The 24,300-nt window shown below is 34.7% G+C and overlaps 1 protein-coding gene across 3 annotated transcripts in view; it reads left to right on the top strand.

The window, feature by feature from the left end:
• Positions 1-24,300, top strand: part of LOC129800497 (methylcytosine dioxygenase TET) — a 173,584-nt gene that overhangs the window by 23,818 nt on the left and 125,466 nt on the right. For all 3 annotated transcript variants that reach the window (XM_055844920.1, XM_055844919.1, XM_055844918.1), the window contains exons 2-3: positions 258-2,433; positions 7,422-7,562. In XM_055844920.1, the coding sequence (XP_055700895.1) occupies positions 1,540-2,433; positions 7,422-7,562 (1,035 nt within the window). In that variant the 5' untranslated portion in view covers positions 258-1,539. The remainder of the gene's footprint in view (positions 1-257; positions 2,434-7,421; positions 7,563-24,300) is intronic.

Genomic DNA, 24,300 nt, shown 5'->3' with positions numbered 1-24,300 from the left:
TAATTAATGGTTTCGTGATTAATGGCCTCAATCAATACTCTTTGGCGAGTTATGGAATCCTGGCCAGGAGGGAGTGAGGCGAAAAAGTTAACCAACGAATGCGCGTAGAAATATCCGAAATTGAAGACAATTATTATTTTTATATTTATTACATAACATCTCATTGATATCCCCAAACCCTGATGATTGAGGGAATATTTTTCTTCTCAAATACATTCCCTCTTATAATTTTTTTTCTTTCTAATTTTTTCTTGCAGATGCCGGTGGATTTTCATCCGATAGGAACGTAACCAAAGCATTAAAATTAAATTCTCTTTTAATAAATTTTTGTGTATAATAGAAAAAAAGCACACTAATTACCCCTAACTTATTTATTTATTGAAACTAATTTATTTCTCGCACATAAATAATTTGAAAAGATAAAGTTGCTCTTTTAAAAACAAATTCAAAAGTGACATTGAAATTAATTTAAAAACGTTTTTTTTCGGGAAAAGACACTTAGAAGGGAAAATCGCAAAAGTCTGATTTGAAACCAAAAATAAATTTTACACCACATAATTTCTGCGAGAAAGAGAGGACAATAAAATTTCCACGCAATAATATTTTGAACGAGAACGGAGCATCAGCACAAAATATTGATTTTCATATCACACAACATTTTCCATGGTTCAATTTTTCAGTATTAAAAAAAAAATTGATTTGAAGAAGGGAAAAAGGGAGAATATTTTCTACTAAAAAAAAAACAAAAATTACACAAACACACAAAAAAAAAGTAACTCAAGTGTCCGATAAATCAGTACAAAGGAAAATATTTACAAAACAAAAAAAAATAGTAAGGAAAAAAGTGTTCAAATGTAAAAAGATTTTTACAACTAAAAAAAAATAGTAAAGTAATTGACATAAAAGAAATCAATACAAAAATCAATTCATGTGCCCATAAGTAATCGTAAAAGAAGTTTATATTGAAAGTTACCTCTAATAACCAAATTGAAACGCGATATTTAAAAAAAAACGTGAGCAAATCAACAAATAACCAAAAATAAATCAAGAAAATAAAAAAATAAAACACTTTAGAGCCAGTGACCGTTTTTTCTAAAAAAAAACTCAAAAAATAAATTTAAAAATAAAAAAAAAACAATTAGTAAAATAGTGTGAAGAGTTATTTATTTTTCTACTGCGAAACATTTCACGAATTGAAGTGTAATTTCTGAGGGTTTTATTTTCTTTTGGAATTATCGAAGCCTTCTGTTTAACAGTGTATACCAAAAAAAGAAGAAAATTGTGTAAAAAAGAGTCCTTGTGAATTTGTGAGTGCCAGATTTGACCACAAAATCTCTACCTCGATCGCAAAAAAACAAAAAAAAACAAACTAAGACACTGAGTACAAATTTTCGTGTTAGTGAGTAGAGTTTGTCCCTAAAAACCAAGGAATAGCCAAGGATTAAACCTAACAAAAAAAACAAAACTAAAAAAGAAATCGAAAAGAAAGGATCTCGGCGGATGAGCAAAAATGTCGGCTAGACGCTATCGCGATGTAGCATGGCATCAATGATGAGCGCCTCAACAGAAGACGCAGCCGATCATAGTTTGCCCTCATTCACAAATTTCTCCAGCGACCTGGACCCCACCTCATGGGAATACTACGAGCGTGGTGATCGCAGCACCGACGTCATCGCATCCCAGCAAGCCAGCAACTATACCAGGCCCTGGGAGATGGACTCCAAGGATAAGGGTTTCGAGCCCTTCTCGAAGCTCCCCTCCTTCCAGAGTCAATTCCACTCATACTCAGATCCACCGCTTGTGCCAGAGCCAAGCCTACCACAGCCTGTCCCTGTGCCCGTGTCCCCCAGCTCTGCATCCCCCGGCAATGGCTCTCTCACTCAACTCACGCCCATCAATCCTCTTCAAACGGGCCTGACCACTCTGCCAAGTCCCAGTTTTCACACACTAACAGCTGTCAACACACGCACCTATCCCCTAGTACCGGCACCAATTCAAGCCCGGGACATACCCACCATTCAGCAGCAGTACCTCGATGAGCGTCATATTCAGCTCTATCAGCCCATTGCCACTTTTCCGGGACAGAATGTCGTGACTGTGCTCAAGAATGAACCAGCCAACTTCGATCTGAAGAATGGCCTGCATCACAGTAACTTCCAGAATCCACTGCTCGACAATGGCTTTGATGGCTCAAAAGCGGGCTCCGTGGCCAAGGACACAGCTTCACCCACGAGATGTGACGTGCGCAAGAAAGAGCGCAGGAAAATCCGAGCCAGCTCACTGGAATCCAGTGCTGAGTCTGAGAGCAGTGCAATGGAACTGGGCGACGTGAATTCGGGTCAGGTGGCTGCTGTCTCCAGTACGGCCAGCTTCAAGAGCCCAATGGGTTCCATGGGGATGGCTGATGGAGGGGAGGACACGGGAGAGAAGCAGGTAAGGTTCTTTTCGTTTATTTTGATACCATAAATAATTTTAAGCACACAGAAAAAAGAGATGGCAAAGCGTCCCAGCTTTGCGGAATGCTCGAACTCACGAGATAGAGCTCACCGTGAATTAGCTTTTTGCATAATCTTTTGGAATAACTGATCTATTAGAGATCAAATTGATTCATAAATCACAAAAGCATTTCAAAATAAAAAAAACGGTACTTAACCGATTCATTACCGATGAAGACCGATACAGCCGGGTTCTAATTTGCAATACTTTTCTAAAAAATGCAAATTTAACCAAAAAGAAAAATGAGCCTTCCAAAGTATTTGACTTTTGACCTTCAATAATATCCAAAAATCATTGAAAAAGCTTGGGCCAATTTTGAGAAAAATCGAAAAATGTTCATTTTTAGGGAATATCAATTACCAGGGATGTAAAATTATTCAAAAATCGGTACTTAACCGGTTCATTACCGATGAAGACCGATGCAGCCGGGTTCTAATTTGCAATACTTTTCTAAAAAATCCAAATTTAACCAAATCGGTTGAAAAATGAGCCTTCCAAAGTGGTTGAACTTTGACCTTCAAAAATTCAAAATGGCAAATTTTCCGGTCATAGGTATGTTTGGGCTAAATGTTTGCCAGGACAAGCTCTAAAACTTATTCAAAAATCATTGAAAAAGCTTGGGCCAATTTTTTGCAAAATTGTAAAAACCTCATTTTTGACCTATTTTTGAGGGATAGGGAACGTACGAAAGGAGAGGGGAAAAAGTAAAGAGGTTGGGTATGAGATAATGTCATTTGACGAGGGGTCATCCAAGACCGGAAGTCGATATCTCTTACCGTTTAAGCTCCAGAACAGTAAGAAGTTGAAAAAAGTCGATTATATAACTGCTCTCTCTTTGAGTTCGAGCTGTAAAAATATTTCCATAAAATTGTTTGTTAATGTGTGTGAATTCCCAGTGGAAAACGTGCTGGGAATACCTACGACTTAACCTGAGAGACAGCTTAACTCGATCATATTTAAAATTTTGATTAGACTACATTTCCATCAGTTTCCCTCTAAGTCGCGGCTTAAGCCGTATGCCTGACTAGAGGGCATTACGAATAACTCACGAATGAGTTTGAAAAAGTTCGTACTTTTTCACAAACATTGCTCGTCATATGATCCCTTAACAAAATATGTTCGTAAATGTTCGTAAACACACAAGAATGTTCGTATAATTTTGTCATTTTTTTCGCAAAGATTCGTGAGACAAACAGAAAATGTACGAACAAATGTTTGTGAATGAACAAAACATGCTCGTCAAGTGATCATGTTACAAACCAGGAGCATGACGTTTCCTATGTTTCCCATATGTTTCTAGCGTGCCGAAAAAACTTTTGAGTTTATTAGCTGTTTTCTGTCATTGTAGATTGAATTAGCAAAAAATACAAATACAAAATAAAAGCCAATTTAATATGGAATGGCCAACCGAAAACCGCAAATTGGCAACCTACGTAGTTTCGGAGAAATGAAATGAAATGTGTACGAAAACAGGAAAAAATTTACACTAAAACTGGTTGCATTTCTCAGAGCGAATGTCACCCTCTGTTACGAACAATGTTTATGAAAGAAGTTAAACTTTTTAGCACATTATACGACTTACGAGCATTTTGTAGGTCCCCAGAAGGAATTCACAGTCACAAACATTTACAAACAATTTTACGAAATATATTTTTTCTCTGTTGTAAATTACAATGATTCCAAATTGATGATCTAGCCTCATTGCAGAATGTCTCGAGATCAAAAAAAAAATAGTGCTTTTAAAAAATTTAATGCATTATCTGCTTTTAATATGCAATCCCAAATCAAAATTTTCCAGGAAAACTTATTTGTCGATAAATTAGGGCAAGTCAAAGTTGTATTGGTCGGTAAAATATTGTGTAACCTGCATCGAACATGCTCATTACGACAAAAAAAATCTTAATTAACCCTGAAAATCAACAGATAAATCAATCAGAAAAGCAGGGAAAATTTACCGTAAATCATAAATAATATATTTAAAGATTTTATCATTGTAATATGTCATTAAATAAGTAAAAATTGTGGAGGAAATTCAAATAATACGGTGATAATAAGGAAGTACCGAAGAAAAATGCATCTAATTCAGATGCCATATGTAATTTTTTTCACATAACCTCAAATTTTACATTTTGAGTTCAACCGCGTCGCGTCGTTCATATTCCGAGTAAATTAACTGAATTTCTTATAATTTTCAGAATTAGAATCAATATCCAATTAATTTTAATTCTTGGAATACATGTATATTTGTCTATGAATACAAGTAAATACTGTATTTTTCGAACTAATTTTCTTATTGAAAGCTGTATTCTAAATAAAAATAATGTATAGAAATAAATTTTTGAAAAGTCTTATAAACTTGAAATATTGGTTACAGAACTAAAAATCTTGAAATGTACATGGTTAGTGACTTGGATTTTAAGGTTATAATATAACACATTTGACAAGTTACTCAACTTGATCTTGATCTTCGTCTCAGAATTCAGGCCATGATTTTAAAAATTTTGAATACACTGTCTTAATTCTATATGGCATACAAGTTTCCTGGAGTCTCTCAAAAGCGCCAAAAAGCAGTAGATTTAGTGTTTGTTTGTGAATAAAATAATAAAAAAATGATAAAAAACATTTTCATAGACTTTTCAAACACATTTCTAGACTTATGAAATTGAACCGAAATCTAATTTCGATTTCTAATTTTGACAGCTGCTTGTCGCGCCATCTTCACGTTCCACAAGAGAAACGCAGATTATTTTCCCAACGAACTTTAAATATTTTACTTTTTTTGACATAACAGAATCAAATTTTGACGGTTTCGTAAAAATAAGATAAAGAAGAGGATTTCTTCATGGTCTTTTTCTTTTGTCCATATAAATCAGTTAGGAGATCTTAAAATTCAAATTTAAGTCCCATTCAAAATTATCATGTTGTATCTTACCTTTAACTATTTTTTGAACTCGCTTATTTGGTGGAAAATTTTGTAAATTGTGTGATTGCTTTTTCATTTTTAGAATGAAAAAGATAATGGCTCCGGCACACCTTCTAGGTCAGGAAAATTTCATAAAGTCAAAACTCACATCCTTTTCTTTCTCATAGGTTTTGCATATGTCTATCTTATTCTTTTGCACTCCAAATTCGATTGAGTTAAATTAAATTTGGAGTGATGTTTAAAAGAAGAAGAAGAGTGCGAAAGAATGAGATAGACTTACTCAAAGCATGTGAAGAAGAAAGGGATTCGAATTTTGACTTCAAGAAATTTTCTTGATCTAAAAGGCGTGCCAGAGCCATAATGGCCGCGGCACACCTTTTAGATCAGGAAAAATTGTCTATCTCCTTCTCATGCCCTCCAAATTCGATTGAGCTAAATTGAATTTGTTTTGATTTTTAAAAGAAGAAGAAGAGTGTGAAAGAATGAGATGGACTTACGCAAATCTTTTGGGAAAAAAAGCGATTCGAATTTCGAGTTTTTGAAATTTTCCTGATCTAAAAGGTGTGCCGGAGCTATAAATAATTATTTTCGAAATTGCGATCAATGACTCCGGCACACCTTTTTGGTAAGGAAAATTTCATGAAATCGAAATTCAAATCCTTTTTCTTCTTAAAATGTTTGCATAAGTATATCTTACTCTTTCGCACTCTTCTTCTTGCAAACATCACACCAAATTTAATTTAGTTCAGTCCAATTTTGAGACCGAAGGACTGAGATAGACTTATGCAAATCTTTTGGGGTAGAAAGAGAACTTAATTTTTACTTTGTGATTTTTTCCTGATCTAAAAGTTGTGCCGGAAGCTATAAATGTCCAGCTCACTCTTACTGTGTTATCACACTTGCACATTAAAATTTTAATATGATTCACATTAATTGTCGCTGGTGAGAGTCGAATTGTGTAATTTGTGTGTTTGAATCATTTTATATTCAAAATTTGATCTATTTGTTGATAAAAAGGTAGACTTGGCCCGCAAAATTTGATATAAATTGATTTATAGCATTAATGCGAAAAATTAATGCGATTTTCTCTTTAATTTTTTAATGTGAAAAATATTTATGCTTTAGGTAAATTTAAACTTATTTTTGCAGGCCATGTCCACTTCTTTATCAATAAATAGAAAAAGCCCAAATATTAAATGACTCAAAGACACAAATAACATATTTGGACGCTCACAAGCGACAATTAATGTGAATCACATTAAAATTTTAATGTGCAAGTGTGATAACGCCGTTACGCACTCTTCTTCTTCTATTAAACATCACAAAAAAATCAATTTAGATTTGAGTGCAAAAAAGTAGGATCTGTGCAATAAGTTTGAGAGGGATAGAAATTTTGATTTCGTGAAATTTTTGAAAAAGTTTGCCGGAGACATTGATAAAGTAAAATTTAAATTTTGTAAATTTTACACCACAGCACTAACAACTCTGATTGTCAGAGTTATAGAATCTGCATGGACGGATGGGAAAAAAAACTTTCAAAACTTTTAACACTATTTTCCAAACGAAAAAAAGTACGAAAAAATCCCTTGAGCACTGGGAAAAGTAGCAAAGTTGCTAAAAGCTCATCATTTATTCTCTACAGAATCTATTCATGAATAATTTTCACATATTTTTCATGATACTTTCGAGACATTCTCTTCAGGCGGTTGTCTTTTTTTTGGGAACAATTGCGTAGATTTCCAAAAAAAAAAAGAGAGAAGAAAATCGTATCTTTCACCATCATTTGAGTCTTCTGCTCTATGAGGAAAGGTGAGAGAGATCTGGTGAGAGGGAAAAAATTAATTTGAATTATTATCGAGTAAATTATTCAAAAGTGCTTGCCATTTCCATTAAAAAAGTTTTTTGGGATGTTCTTTTGGGAAATAAGTCGCAGCAACTAAGATAAAGTTGAATGTTTTTTTTGTTAACTTGGAAAATTTTCTTTGGGCAATGTTTTTTAAAGACGAAGAAGAAGCGGAAGAGGTGCGGAGAGTGCATCGGATGCCAGAGAAAGGACAATTGTGGTGATTGTGCTCCGTGCAGAAATGATAAGAGCCATCAAATTTGCAAACAGCGACGCTGTGAAAAGTTAACGGACAAAAAGGTGAGTCTAGTCACATTTTAATTAGCATTTTCTCTTCTCCCTGATAAAACTCTATTTCCGCTGACCACTTTTTTTTCCGCCCTACAAACACCCATAAATCATCCTAAAAATTTAAATAGTAATTAACATTATCTTGTTGCCATCTCAACCAAATGGCAGTTGTGCCAACGTGCTATTTGATCGTGAGATAGGTGCGTTGAATGGCAAAAGTCTTTGTCTCCACTCTTTGGCACATTCCAAATGATATTAAACTCGCACCTTTTCTCATTTTGGTTTTTCCGCTAACGATCGTGTGAAGATCTTCCAAAGTCACCCAAAAAAGAAGTCGTTACAATATTCAAAAATAAATTATAACGAATAATTCCAAGGATATTGTAAAAATTTTCACATGGATTTTTCCCCCTGCACCTTTTCGCAACAGCTAACAAAAATAGATAAACCCTTCTTCCATTTTATCAGAAAATTTGTGTCTTCTGCACCTTTACCTTATATTTACTTTCAAATAACTCACCCACATCGCGATGGGGTGAATACAACCAAGATGTCCCGGAAGAGAATCTTGACGCTCTCTGTGCCACTGATAAGAATTTGATTAATTTGACACGCTTCTTTTATGGCACAGTCAGTTGTACGAGGATAAAAAAAAGTAAATTTATCGATGGATGTGTCTGCACAATGAACAGCTGAAGGGAACAGATGCGCTACGGAGTTCATCGTTTTGTGATGATTCTCAAAACAACATTGAAAATTCTTCACTTTGAATTATGTGCCTTTGTGTTACATATCTTTTCACGAAAAAAATACCATTTCACATATGGTCCTGTTTTATGAGAAGATTAAGAAAATTCTCCTGCAAAATCCATGATTTTTCGAATGAGAAAAGTCCTGTGGACATTTTAAATAAACGTTTTGTGCAAGACGGACCATTGTGAATGTTCAAAATTAGTTACCCGTAATTTACCAGTAATTAGATGTTGAAGTAATTAAATTATTATAATTTTTAGCAACTAAAATTGAACAAAAGAATAAATGTTATTCACTATATCGATCGCGAAGTCAACAGGAGACGTAAGATTGAAAATTGAATCAAGGGGTAACTCATTTCGGGAAACTCGAATCAATCTGGCCAAGAAACCCATACGGAACCCGGGGAAATCACGGAAAACTAAGGGGATCCACGGGGAATTCAGGATATACTCACATTTTTCAGGGAACTCTACGAGAAACCGGGAAACAGGGAACCTCGGGAACCCGAGGGCTCCATATATTTTTCAGGGAATTCTGCGAGAACCCAGAAAACTCGGGAGACTCAGACATTTTTAGAGAACACTACGGGAACCCAGAGAATCCAAGGAACCCGGGGTACCCATACATTTTTCAGGGATCTCTCCGGGAACCTGAAAAACCTATAAATTTTTCAGGGTACACTCCGCGAACCCAGGGAGCTCGGGGGATCCATGCATTTTTCAGGGAACACTCTGGGATCTCCGGAGAAATCTCTGGGAAATCTCTGGGAAATCTCTCCGGGAACCTGAGAAACCCATACATTTTTCAGAGTACACTCCGGGAACCCAGGGAGCTCGGGCAATTTATACATTTTTCAGAGTATACTCTGGGAACCCAGGGAGCTCGGGGGATCCATACATTTTTCAGGGAATACTCTGGGATCTCTCCGGAGAAATCTCCGGGAACCTGAGAAACCCATACATTTTTTAGGGTACACTCCGGGAACCCAGGGAGCTCGGGCAATTTATACATTTTTCAGGGTACACTCCGGGAACTCAAGGAGCTCGGGCGATCCATACATTTTTCAGAGTATAATCCGGGAACCCAGGGAGCTCGGGGGATCCATACATTTTTCAGGGAACACTCCGGGATCTCAGGCAACCTAAGGAGCTCGGGAAACCCCTACATATAATCTTTTTTTAAACATAACCCCTCAATTTATATTTTGAACTCAAAAGTTGAAATCATCTAAACTAAAACAATTAAAATCTAAAAAACAGTAAAAGACATCGTCGTTTGGATCACCAATTGTCGTAACTTCTTTATCACCTGTATCAGTAATTTTTGTAACAATGTGAAAACACAGACTATACAGTAGAGACATACACAGACTGTACAAGAATGGTTGATTTAGGTGTCGAATAATGCCCTAGATACACTTACGACCCTTACGACTTATGGTGTCTACACACTAGAAGCAATTTTCGCCAAAAATTGCTTTTTTTCATAAAAAATTCTAACGTTTCTGCCTACAAGGATGGGGGAAATTTTCTTTAAAAAGACATTTTTTAAAGAAATTTCTCCTAGTGTCTAGAGGCCATTAGGGAAGAATCACATTGACAATAGAATGCTCGCCGTAGCCTCACCGTATTTCGTTAATTTATGCATTATCATTGCAATTCTTACTCAAATTTTCCATTACCGTATTACCTTATCTCATACTCGGTGGCACTAGATGAAAATAATATAAGAAAATTGGACAAATAAAACGAAAATTTGGTAAACGGTGAGCAGAAAAACTGTACGATTAAGGGCAGAATCACATTGACAGTAAAATGCTCACCGTCACCGTCAAAGCCCTCACCGTATTTCGTTGAATTACGCAATTTCATTGTAATTTTTACGCAAATTCTCAATTAACGTGTTACATTATCTCATACTCGGTGGCACTAGGTGAAAATAATATAAGATAATTGAAGAAATAAAACGAAAATGCGATAAACGGTGAGCAAAAAAACTGTACGAAAAACTGTAGCAAAAAATCCTACAGTTTTTTTTGCTCACCGTTTATCGCATTTTCGCTTTATTTATTCAATTTTCTTATAGTATTTTTACCTAGTGCCACCGAGTATGAGACAAGGTAATATCGTAATGGAAAATTTGCGTAAGAATTGCAATGAAAATGCGTAAATCAATGAAATACGGTGAGGGCTTTGACGGTGACGGTGAGCATTTTACTGTCAATGTGATTCTGCCCTAATTTGTCTTATAGTTTTTTTTTGCTCACTGTTTATCACATTTTCGTTTTATTTCTTCAATTTTCTTATATTATTTTCACCTAGTGCAACCGGGTATGAGATAAGGTAATACGGCAATCGAGAATTTGCGTAAGAATTTCTATGAAATGCGTAAATTAACGAAATACTGTGAGCATTTTACTGTCAATGTGATTCTGCCTTTAATCAGAGAGACGGTTTAGTGGAATATAGAAATGTTGTTTAATCATTATTTCGAATATAATTATGCTAAGTCGTTTCTCGGCTAATCCCCAAGTCTGTCAAGGCCCTAAGTTACGATAATCTCTGTTCTACATGACAGTATGCATAATATTGAAAGTATTTAGGTTATGTTTATAATATTGAAGATATTTTAACGATATTGCCCAGGGGCATGACATTTCACATGTTTCCCATGTGTTTCTAGCGTGTTGAAAAAACTTTGGAGTTTATTAGCTGTTTTCTGTCATTGTAGAATGAATTAGCAAATAATACAAATACAAAATAAAAGCCAATTTAATATAGAATAGGCAACGGAAAACCCAAAATTGGCAACCTACGTAGTTTTGGAAATATCTCGTGAAATCTGTACGAAAACATGAAAGATTTTACACTAAAACTGGTCGCATTTTTCAGAGCTAATGTTGCTCCTCTGTTCATCCCCAGCTGGCACAGATAGCTAAAAAAAGCAGCGTTTTCAGCATATTTTTGCTGAGTCATTCAGCAAAAATATGCTGACCGGTTAGCAGTTCTCGAACAAAAAGTGCTAACCAAATTATGGAAAAAACATTACCGCACGAATATTGTTTTAATGTCAGCACAATTCAGCTGGAAATGCATGTTTTCAGCTGAATTGAAATCGGCTAGTATTTGGTGTTCATAGGGTGGTATTATTGTTCGTTCAGAAAGCTTAAAACATTTGCAGACTTTTGGAAAGTTTCATTATAGTTAAAATTGAACAACATCTCGATGTAGAATGTAATAAAAATTGCGTAGTTTAATATAAAAGATCCCTCCTCGAAATACAAGAAGAATTTTCGACAGTAGGTTCAATGATTTGTACGTTTGATTAGATTGTATATAAGCTTCGAACCCTCACGATTCGGTAGCTGGATGGGAGAAATGTGGCGTGCGCAGCTTTAGATGATGTCCTAAGATAAGAAATTAGAGTTATGGTCTTTGCCACCCTTTAGCAAATACACTGAGAAGTTTAGAGTTGGTTTTTGAAATGCATGACCTCATTTCTGGGCAACATCATCCCCGGAACTTGCCAATATCTCTCTCAGTGTGGCTCAAATTGGCGCGAATAAAATGTCTCAAATTACAATATCCGTTTTCTCTTCTTCGGGAAGCAGTCTGCACATGGGATTTTCCACGTATACATCCATAAGGATGTAACAATTGAACCATTGAACAGTGGCCAAATTTGCTTCAGCATCCCCGAAGGTCTATTGTTGGTTGTCGTTGACAAAGGCATCATCAGCTGGTACTTTGCCCGTCCTTCGACCTCTTCTTCCATAAATCAATGGCATCTACCACGGGAAATCCCAAAAGTCTCTTTGAACATCCAATTTAGAAAAAAATTCACACCTTTTGCCATCTTTCTCAACTATGCATACACGTCCTCAAGGATCTCTCTGTATGGGCGAACTTCGACTTTGTCAGATAAGGATGATTCCCATCTTTCTCTGCATCAGACAATTTGTTTTTAATCCAATTCCACAGGCAGTCAACGACAAAATAATTATCTGTCCCGCATTTCCTTCCCATGAGTTTCTTCTTCGGATCTGCCTTCGTCAAATTGCTCTCGTCTTATGTATCGAGCATCCCATTCAACTTTTCTCCACCATAATCTAAAATAATAATTCAGAGAAGGTAAATAGGAATTTTGGTACATAAAGCGACAGGATTCGCTCTCGTCTTTGGAGCATTTTCAGCAGCAGAGTTGAGATGAGGAAGTTTCAAATGAAATTATAGATGGAATATTAATCAGAGAACTTGAAATTGTTTAGATAGAGATGATCAATAAAATTTTTGGAACTGTCATGCACATTTATTGGCTAAGTTTTCACCGTTTTTTCGTTTTAATTTTCTCATTTGAAGACAATCTGAAATTAATACGAACGTCAGCGCCTTGTGGCGAATAGCGAAACCAATATCGCATGATTCTACCTTAACACTAAGTACTTAATTAAGGCTTTTTATGAAAGCTTTTAATTAATTAGTTTTCAAGGGATATTAAGACAGTCGTAGACACAAAGCACTGATATGTCTACACTTTACACTACTCAAACTTATGTCAACCATTTCTTCAGTGGATAAGGATCCCTCTATGTATTGATATAGAACTCGTCTTCTGTCATCTGATATCTGATTTAAAAAATGCAGTGTTTACAATTACCCGTGTTTACTGCTGCCCCAATTTTCCCTATTAATGACATGAAAGTATTTTCATTAAGTACTTAATTAAGGACTTTCGACTAAGCACTTTTTAAGTAGTTACCATAGCGCCTGTAAAACATTTTTTGTTTGGTATGCTATCAAGCTGCTATCATAGTACGATTGAGTACTGAAAGTCATATCTGTCGATTAATTGTACATTTTGCAAATGATTTCCTCAAAATTATGGCAAATTCAGTAAATCACCAATTCTCCTAATTGAACAGAGAAATACTTGATATAAACGAATTGTTGATTTAAGTGATGAATAAGTTACGACAATTGTTGACCTAACGTACTGAGTGAATATAACTGAATCTACTCACCATTCAGTTGGTCAGTACATTAAAAATATTGTGTGAGGAAAAATTAATATTTGGCCACTAAAAAAATTGGTATGATCAGTAAAATCGTAATTTTGATCACTGTTAACTTTAGTATTGATCGGTAAAAAAATCAATTTTGGTTGATAAAGAAATTGAGCGTCTTTTAGATCAGGAAAATTTCATGAAACCAAATTTTCAATTCTTTTTCTTCTCAAACGTATTACATATGTTTATTTATCTCACGTATTTTCAGTCAAATCTAAATTGAATTTGTCTTGGAATGTGTCGTGACTCTTAAAAGAAGAAGAAGAGTTCTTGAGAGCAGGATAGTAATTTCAACACGTTTGAGAACACTAAAGGGATGGAAATTTTGATTTAATGAAATTTTCTTGATCTACTGAGCGTTCCGGAAGCATGTAAAATAATTTTAGTTAGTAAAAAATTTAAAAATGAAATACCAGAGAAAATAAAATAATACTTAGATTTTTTTTCTAAATTTTCGTGATGGATTAGCTGATTTAAAAGGTTATAAATTTATCAATGATTGAATTTGGTTTTCTACTGATCAAAATTGATTTTTATACTAAGCTAAATTTCTTTTACAAATTTACTATTATATGTATTAAAGGTCTTTTTAATAATTTGCCTAAATTGCAATTTTATTAAGTTTAAATTGATGGCTCTTTCTTTCTCAAACGTTATATATATAAGTCTATATTACTCTTTCGCATTCTTTTTCCTCTTTTTAACGTCACAACAAATTTAATTTAGTTCAATCCAATTTAGAGTGCGACAGAGTCAGATAGACATATGCAAAATGTTTGAGAATTAAAAAGGATGTAAATTTTGACTTCATGAAATCTTCCTGATCCGTTTACACTGACCGTTTATACCAAAATACGTCATATTTTGCTTCAAAGTTTTAAAAGTAAATTTTAATTCTATTTTAGTTGAATTCCGTTCGTATTCTGCAACTGTGCGTCGTAACTCTAATTTGAAAAAGGAAAAAATACGTATCCTGGGGTGACATGATAACTTATTTTCGATACTATCGACTGTCGATTCTAAGAAATTTGAACGATAGCTGCACTTCCTGTAACTAATATTGATGTTTATTGTCAGTCTCATTCTTTTAAGAATCTCACAATGAATGGCCCAACAATTCGTAAAAAGTCCTTATTCACTTAATCTAACAGATATAGATTTATCGATACTATCGATTCGATAGTATCGAAAAGTTATCATTCCACCCCTGACCTTCTTTTTGATCCACTTTGAAGCAATTTGACGTATTATGCTTCAACGCCTTTACAAATTGGGAGCAATTTTCGTGAAAAATTTAAATTTTGACCATTGTCTTTGGATCTAACTTCGTTTGCTGAAGCAACTCACATTAATTTGCATTCGGAAATATCGTTTGAAGGAAGGGTAAAAAAATGTGCCTGCAGAAAAAGCGATCGCAGCGCCATGAAGGATACAATAAAGAAAACTGAATCTTTACGGGACTATTTAGATCCAAAGACAATGGTTTTGGTGGAATTTTGACGTTTCCACCAACAACACTGTATGCCATTTCCTTCAAAAAAGCAATTTTTGACAAAAATGTCTCCCAATGTGTAGAGGCCAAGGACCTCTCAACATTTCATTTTTCCATACGTTTTTGCATAGATGCACTGAAGACTATTGGAAAGTTTTTTCCTAAAGAGAATTGACTTATCAGTGTGATATATTTCGAAATCGTGCATTAAAAGCTACCTAAAAACAGATATTTCATAATGTTCGCCGAAATAATACAAGAACTACAAGCAAATTTGTTTAAGTCGCGGTGCAATATCAGCAAAATTTTTACAAGGAAAAGTGAAAAATATCTTCACTTTTTATTAGGCTTGATGGGCCCCTGGGAGATGCCTTTACAGAGGGATATTTACCACTTTTCAAAACTTTTTGATAAACCAAATATTATTTTTTTTTGGCCACTATTATAGCTCAGTTAGTAGAGCTTTCGTCTAGATAACGAGAGGTCCTCAGTTCGATCCTGGATGGAGACAGGAATTTATCTAGTTTTCATTCCAGAGAAGATTGGGTGATTTGAGTGTCATTTGCTCTGATTGACGATAGTATACATAAATGGATTATATTCCTTGATAATAAATTAGAGAAATGAAAAACAAACGGAACAAATGGGACAACTCATGAATTAAGTTAGTTTTAGTCGTCGTTTGTGGTGATTAATCGATGCGATCAGCGCGATCTTGTAGACAAATCGGCGCACTGCCGATCTGACACTCACGGTCCACTCGTTGGCCATACTTATTCATATCCTAAATCAGAGGCGTGCAAGAACCGTTTAAAACCGAACAAACGTCAGATGAAACTCGATCAATGGCAAAACGCTACCTGAACAAACTTATTTTGACGTTTACTCGGTTTCAACTGTTCTTGCACACCTCTGTCCTAAATATATTTCACAAAATTCTCACAATTAAACGAATTTTAATCTTCCTCTGGGATATTATCAACTCTATCATATGGGGGGTATAGAGAGCTGGAAATGGAGGAAATTCATAAAGTGGATGAAGATGATCAGGGCTGAAGGGGTGTGAGTTGGCATATTTCGCCCGTTTTCTCAATCTCTCTGCTCGATCTTGTATGGCAAAGTCATGAAAAGGTGAAAACGGGATAATAGCGAAGTGGATAAAGAGGAAAATCTCATTTTCACATATCCTCTAAGTTTTGTATATTAGAAAATTTACACAAGAAGCGATTTACATGTATCGACAGGATTCTCTGGGTAGCCTGAAAGGAGATATTCATTTTGAAGGGAAAAGGGATTTTGGTAAAGCTCTTAAACTAACCCATTATATAGAATATTCTCTACATCATTCTTCTCTCATTTTCACTCCCCCCCAAACCCATTTCACCCCCAAAGCACATCTTTTCTTTTCAACCCTCATCCGACCACCAATAAAATAATCAATCGCAAGTCATGTGATTAACTCTTTTTGGGTCGTTGGCAGGCCAACTTTTTAATGAACACTTACTTGCCTCTTAATTAATTGAGAAAATTGATTGGAAGGTCGATGAAAATGGTCGGTTTCGACTTAAAAAGAAATTACACAGCATCCCATGAGGGGGTTCTACTTTTTTTTTACTTAAGGAAAAATCTCTCTCGACAAGGGTGAAGAAAAACTGGGCTTAGGGGACAGGGTTTAACATGGGAGGGAGTAGGGGATGTAATATAATTAGAGGTTTTTCACCAGTGACGATGACGCGATGATACCCTGGAAAAATTAAATGAAATGTCTCGAGAAGTTCGGTGCGTAAGGAAATTGCGATGGAAATTGGATTCTATTTTCTAAGCTCACCATCTCAATTTCCCCACACAGTTTTTTTTTCACGGTTCTTACCCTTTCCTTTTCCTGGGAGAAGGTTGTTCAACCCCATAAATACCCCATACCCCTCCAACAAGACAACATAGCTTCTTGTCGAATTGAAATTCTCGTCTATTTGCTCAGGATTAATGACTTGAAGGATATCATTTGATGGAGTTTAGTTCATTTTTTTCCATCTTTACCTCCTGATGCCTTCAACAACTATCGAGGGATTTCTCAGAGAAGGATTTTCTCACGATCCAATGGTCTCTTCTCCTGCATCATGTCATGTTTGAAATTTTACCTTTTTTTGCCCATGCCCAGGTAATACTCAAGAACCGGAAAGTTTTCATACACCTTGACGCACTTTTCGAACAGACAACATTATGATACAAAAGCAGCAGGAAAATTTTCAATAGCTCTATCTTCCTTTGGAATTCTCCCAAAAAAAAAACATTTCTTGTATCTCCTCCAGACCAGACGATCAGACTCTCGATGAAGTAGTTTTTAGCCAGGGGATTCAGCGTATGATAAATTCGATATGATACGGAAGTGATATTTTAGATGAGCAATTGTTTGCAATTGATACACGGATGTATCGGGCTCAATGAAGACCGATAATTGTGCCCAGAGTTGCTATTGAAAGATTTTATGCAAAAAAGAACAGCTGTAGGGGAGAATGGGGCAGTATTGATCATTAAACTTATATAATTATTCTGAAAGAAAGAAACAACATTTTCGAATTTCTGAATATATGAAATGCAAACATTGGTCTCAATTCTGAGACCAAGATTAAGATCAAAATTTCAAGCTGTCAAATACTTCCAAGATCAAGATTTCGTATTCTGACGCGAAGCATTTGTGGAACTTCAAATGTCTTAGCTAAGAACCAAGATTTCAAGATTTTCCACACATAACTAAACATCATTTCTGACAAATATCTTCATTTCTCTGTTGAATTTGTTAAATTTTCGTCATATAAATTAGGAAAATTACTTATAGGACGTATTAAAGAATAAGTGAGAGGCCATAAACTGGAGTACAGAAAGTGCAAACCAATCTTGTGACCTGTGATAAACCAAGAAATGCTTATGCATGATGTGATTATTTTGCAGGTATCCTCAGGGTGGTGTACTTCGATATGTACATCTAGAAATACGTACCATTTCGATTAAATTATAAGGTCAAATACAGTATTTTTCAAAGTAGTTCTCTATTTATACCATCTCTTATAGAAATATTTTTCATCAATAGTCATTTCCATGTGAAACTCTTCGAATTGTTACTATCTTGAAAATTCCAATCACCTCCAGAAGGTTCTTGGAATTATTTCAAGAAAACAAGAAATTTAACGTCTTGAAATCTTGAAATATTTGTTCCAGAATTGCAAATCTTGATATTCACACGGTTTGTGTCTTGGATTTCAAGATTCCAAGACATTTGACAGATTTGACATCTTGATTTTGATTTTTTGATTTCAGAATACCAAAATCTTGAAATTTTCTTGATCTTGATCTTGATCTCGGTCTCAGAATTGAGGCCATTGTCCATAATTTTTCTCAAAGATGTCATAGTTTTTTGTGTTCAATTTATAACTCTTAATATAGCCATTGAGTAACCCATGCGAAATCTATATGTAAAATTGCGGAATTCGAAATTTAGTTTGAATTTTCGAATATGAACCGCATATTTTCGATATTAGAGTACCATTTATGTTTTTAGTCAAGACACTCATAGATAAAGAAATTATGACTGCGAATAGACAGAAACTAAGCGCTTATTGTCTGAGTTTCTTCAAGAGGAAAAACAATCGAAGTATTTTCTAATCGAATTTCGAAGCATCTCGTGTGTCAACTGTGTCAGTCAGCACTTTTTTTTGTGGAAAACAACAAAGCAACGAATACTAACTTCATTATAATTCCTCTCATTATCACAAAGTAACTCAGATAACAGTTTCTTGGTATGATATTTTATAAACAGTCCCATACTTTGTGCAAAAATATAGTTTGAAAATTCGAAATTGAGTTTTAGTGGCTCTGGCACACCTTTTAGATCAGGAAAATTTCATATAGTGGAATTTCACAATCTTTTCTTTTTCAAGTATTTTGCATACATCTGTCCCACTCTTTCGGCCTCTTCTTCTTGTTTTAAACATTAGACCAAATTAAATTTAATTAAATCGAATTTTGAGTATGGAAGAAGAAGATAGATAAAATTCGATTTACTTTTTAGTAGAGACACTTTTGGAGAATCAAAATCTGGGGTTGAATAATGAGTTTTCGACACTATCGAATCGATAAATCTATATCTGTTAGATTCAGTGAATGTAAATTTTTTACGCATTGCTGAACCATTTATTGTAACATTCTTAAATGGATGTAACTGTTTTTTCATAATTTTTCGAATCGACAGTCGATAGTATCGAAAATAAGTTATATCATGTATTCCCTGTTTTTGACCACAAAGTCTGTCACTTGTCAAAAATGACAAGCAGCGGCCAAGTGACAAGTACATAAACTCTTGTTTGTTATTTCCGTTATTTCAATAGAGTCTTTTCGAAATTATTTATGAATGTCAAAAATTCGTCCTAAGCCAATTCATATTCAATTCCACACAATTCGCCGTTCGAATCAGCAATTGTTGTAACTTACGATAATTGCCGATTCTAATAGCGGAGAGTGGGGCACCTTTGAATGTGGAGCAACTTTGAAGTTAGGACTTTTCACCTATTTTTAAATAAAATTGAGCCTTATCATGATATAATTTAGCCGCACAAACAGATTGAGAAACTAAATTGGTATGGTATGATACTAGAGTGGCCTTCAAAGTTGAAGCCAATTTCTTACTTTCACATACAAATGCGTATGGGAATTTTTCTGCATTCGTGATCGTTATGCTAAATATTTAAAAAGTGAGAAGTTTTTCCCTAATATAAGATACCTTTCCGTATGGAGGGATAAATATACTAAATTTTTGTTTAAATAAATTTTTTCCTTGAAGCACTGTGAGCTGAGTCCGAGAGGAATTTAGGAATTGGCTTCAAATAGCTCCATATAAAAAGACCAACTTGCCAGGCGCTTGGTATGATATGTCTGAGTTCCACTTAAAGCTGACCCACATACAAGGGTGTCCCACTTCCCCCTAACGAATTGTTGAAATTCAAATATCGGTGTTAAAAGCTGCCCTGCATACCCCTAAGATTTCCGACCACCAAGATTCTTGCTTGCCTTTCTTGGTTTTAGCTTAAGGATCAAATATCTGTCTGGTGGTGAACGTAGATGCTCCTCAGGAGGTTGAATGACCGATTAATGCATCCCATGCGAAGAGGAAAAAAAAGTAGAATTAATTGAGAGTGTCTCGTTTTCTCTGCTGGTATTTTTTTTTGCCCAAAGGATAGCATCAAATTAGAGTATCCTCCGGTAAACAAGTAAAATAAATTAAGGTGAGGACCTTTCCTGTCTCACTCTGTGGACCCTGAAAATGTGATTTTGGAATGGGAAGAAAGCATCCATATATCACTTTCAAAAATTCTCTTCATCTGCCTAAATGCACTCAATGTTTTGGGCTTGCTGGCAAGTTTATTTTAATTAATTCAGGCTATAATGCTAAAGAGAAGAAGAAAAAAACTGCAGCAAAAATTGAGGGTTGTTCCATGAGAGAGAAGTATCAATTGGTGTGAGGCAAGAGAGAAAATTGTGCAAAAGACCTTCCAAATACCTTCTTGGTGTTTTGTTTTCTTTGTTCAGACCTTTGTTGAGGCAAGGAAGACGGAAGTTCGAGGACATATCATGCAAAATTGACGGGATTTTGCCACAAAATCTAGACTTTGAGCAAAATTCCAGGTGCTCCTAGAGTGTTTTTTTTTCTTAGGCGTATTTACGATAGAGCATATTTTATTTGTGATCCATTGAGTGGCAGAAATCAATAGATATGAGAGATGGGTAGAGAGATCAAAAAATGTAATTTATGTTTCAATTTCACATCGTATTTCAGACATTTCAGACATAATTCCAAACAATAGTGCAGCTCAAATGCACGAAAATGGACACTTTTGTCTCTGTATCCACTTTATGCTGCACTAGTGTGTGTTAATATATATAATTTTGAAGCATATAAAATGAATGGAAGCCAAAAAAAATCCTCCATCGGTGTACAAACATGAGCCTCGACAGATGTGCACCTATAAAAGCTGAAAATGCAGTCCCGTAACGAATTTTACATGTTAAAATGTGGAAATAACATTGGGAATACATAGAGGCGCGTGTGGAAGAAGGATATACACATAAAATGCTTTTTGAGACTCACACATGGCATTTTTATATTAATTCTCCGACATGGCTTTAACGAAACAAAAAGAAAAAATAAAAAATTAATAAAAAATTGTTACAATTTTTCTTGCACAGTCTGGAGAATATTTACACCAAATTCATCCCTAATCCATATTATCTCTAAAAAGGGATTTAAACTTTATCGCTCAATGACTCACAATTTCATATTTCATGCTCATATGCTGCATACACCAAATTGGCGCGGGAATTGGCAAATGTGTTATGATGCAGGCATCATCAATAGTTTGTGAACAAAAACATAAAAGCTATGGAAGTCTGAGAGTGACTTTGATAAATGACATGTGAATGAAAGAAAACCCTCTCTCGAGCATAAGAATCAATCACACATTTCATACTTTTCTCAGTAGAATTTGGGACTTTTATTGGCACTCCAGTCAAAAGATCTCGCAATTGACAAGAAATACGATCGTGTGAATTCGAGGGGTGATTGTAAGCTCAAATAAGATTTATGATTTTTGAAAATCATTTTGAAAATTCAATGTATTTAATTGATCCTTTGAAAATGAGCATGGGACTTAGAATTTCAAAGACATTTTAATTATATCACCTTTGGAATGTGGAAACTTGTAGTGGAATACATCATTCTTTTGTCACTTAAGTGACTTATGGAAGTTTCAGACTGGAGGTTTAGCTCAATTCCGATAGATTCGTGGTTTTTCAAAGTTTAATCGACCTCCTTGTTTGATAAGAAATTGAAGTAATTAAACCATTAGGCTAAAACCTTCTCAAAATCCTAAATAACCAACAATTTCTGGGGTTTTGCAAAACATAAATGGATTATTTGCCCTTATCTATTTTTCTAAACCTTAGGTCTGAGGCCTGTATTAAGCGCACTTCAGATTAAGGGATTAGCCCAGCATCTGAAGGTTTTAAAATCCTAAATAGTAAACAATTTTATTCGTTCAGAATTTTATAGATCATTTACTTTTAATAATTCAATCTTAAAGTGGTCTTCAGACTAGAGGTTTAGTCCAGTTCTCGAAGGTCTCAAAATCCTAAATAGCAACTTTTTTTTTTGGTTTTTGAAAATGTTATGGATCATTCACTCTCAATATGTAATTCTAAATCAAAATTTTTGCCAAAAAACTTGACCAATAACCAGTTAGAGATATTACGCCATTTGGCTAAGCCTTATGCTCTAGACACACTTACGACTTAAGCCGAAAGACGACTAGGGGAAAATGATGGAAATGAAGTTAACCATTATGTCGAGTATTATTACACTAAGCCGTCTCTTGGCTAATCCTCAGGTCTGTCAAGGCCCTTAGGTTTGAAGCCCGTATAAGGTCAATATTTCCTAAAAATCTTACTTAATCAGAGCGGAGTGAAGCCAGACTGTTCAACCCTGAAACCCGTACTAGGGTTGATGAGCTCTAACTACTAACTAACCTCAATGTTACGCTATTTTTTACCTTGATAAATAACATAAGAACTGGTTGAAAGATAGAACGGCAGGCTGTGCCGAATTTGGATATGTTCCTTTGGCCACGACATCGGACCCCTGCATTTTAGGGCCTTCCATTTAAGAAACCTACAATAGTTGTAAAATAAAAATCATTTAAAAAAAACTGCAAATTAAATTGCTTGTTGGAAAATGTAAAATTTTTAAAGCCCCCAAAAATGGGCATTGGGCCCTTACATTTCTAAATCAGACCCTGACGTCAGACCTACAAAAATTTACTGACACTGTTATTATGTTTTTAGACATTCTAAATTCATGCTGAATTGAAATAAATATCCTTCATTCTGTGTGCTAACAGTCGGAGTTTAATTTCCCAATTAGAGGGTCCGTGGTGCAATTGGTAAGAGCGTTCGGCTCTTGAGCGGTGTGACCTCCGGCTCGACTGTCACAGTTGTGAGTTCGGTTCCCGCCCGGTGCAAATGATTGAAGCGTCTGAATGGACATTTTTCGCGAAAAATTGTAAATTGAATAATAAATTTGTAAACTGAACAATGTAAAAAATGGCATTAAAGCCCGGTTCATCGAAATAAATAAATAATAAATAATAATGTCCCAATTGTGTCTTATGCCCAGCGCACAATAACTTTTGTTTAGTAAACATGTTTTTGACATTTTAGTGAGAGTGAGTGAAATCTAGGACTAGTCATCGCGCTCACTCTTATAGGAAATTTTGAAAACATGTTTAGAAACAAAATTTATTGTGCGCTGGGCGTTAGCTAAAAGGTTAATAGCTTTCAATTTGCACAAATTGTCGTTGATGTTCGAAAAAATTAAATTAAATTTCGAATTTTCAAACTACATTTTCGCACAAGATTGGGTAAATTTATGAACAAATCTGAAAGAAACTATCATATGAGTTTAAAATGAATCCATCATTAATAACGAAAGGGAGATTTTCGAAATATACCATTTCGAAAATTATTGGTCAAGAAATGATATTTTGATTTGAATCTAAAAACGATTTTATCTTTCAGATGTTAACTTAACAAAGAAATAGTTAACAAATTTGAAATTTAACGTAATGAAATTGTATTTTTCACATTATTAAAATTACTTTTCACACAAACTCTACTAACGTAAATTTTACTGTATTCTTAAATTCGTAACTTAACGAATTTAGGACATTTTAAAATTCTTAACGAATTTTCAAGTGTCTCGAATCTCAACTTTGTCCTCTTTTTGTTGTGAAGAAAGTCAAATTAACCTGATTGTATGATAAACTGTTCTCTCTTTGAATTCGAGCAGTAAAATTGTTTTTAGTTTGTATAGGGGAAATGCTTCTAATTTTGTCCAGTTTCTTATTTTGGACACTTTGAGGATAACATTGGACACTAAAAATAAATTGATTAAAATGATGGATTTTTATTCCAATATTTGATGAATAATGAATTCTATCAAAATTTTTGTTCTTTTTGGAAGATTTTAACACTAAATACGTTAAATTTTGCATATGATTTGAGTTGAAATTTCTTTGTTGAAAATTCAGTGTGAGCAATTGCTTACGAGAAATATGACAGAACTTCGTGGCTTACTTCAGTCTTATTTAGTTTTGGTGAAGTACTAACAAAGTTTGTTCGCTGTTTTTGAGTGATATTATTGAATATTCATTGAATATTGTGTTGATTCACGTTACTGATGATTTGTACATTTGACCTGAAGTGAGATTTGCCTTGTGAATTATATTTTTCGTGTGAAAAATGGGAAATTTTTTAAGACATTCACCAGTGAGGTGATGATTCTTATTTTGGACAGGTGTTTTTCTCACGAAATTTCGTAAAGTTTTAGCTTT

This window comes from Phlebotomus papatasi, chromosome 2, assembly GCF_024763615.1.
Source record: "Phlebotomus papatasi isolate M1 chromosome 2, Ppap_2.1, whole genome shotgun sequence".
Classification (NCBI taxonomy): Eukaryota; Metazoa; Arthropoda; class Insecta; order Diptera; family Psychodidae; genus Phlebotomus; species Phlebotomus papatasi.
The sequence above is the reverse complement of the archived record's forward strand: the minus strand, read 5'-3'. Positions and strand labels throughout refer to the sequence as shown.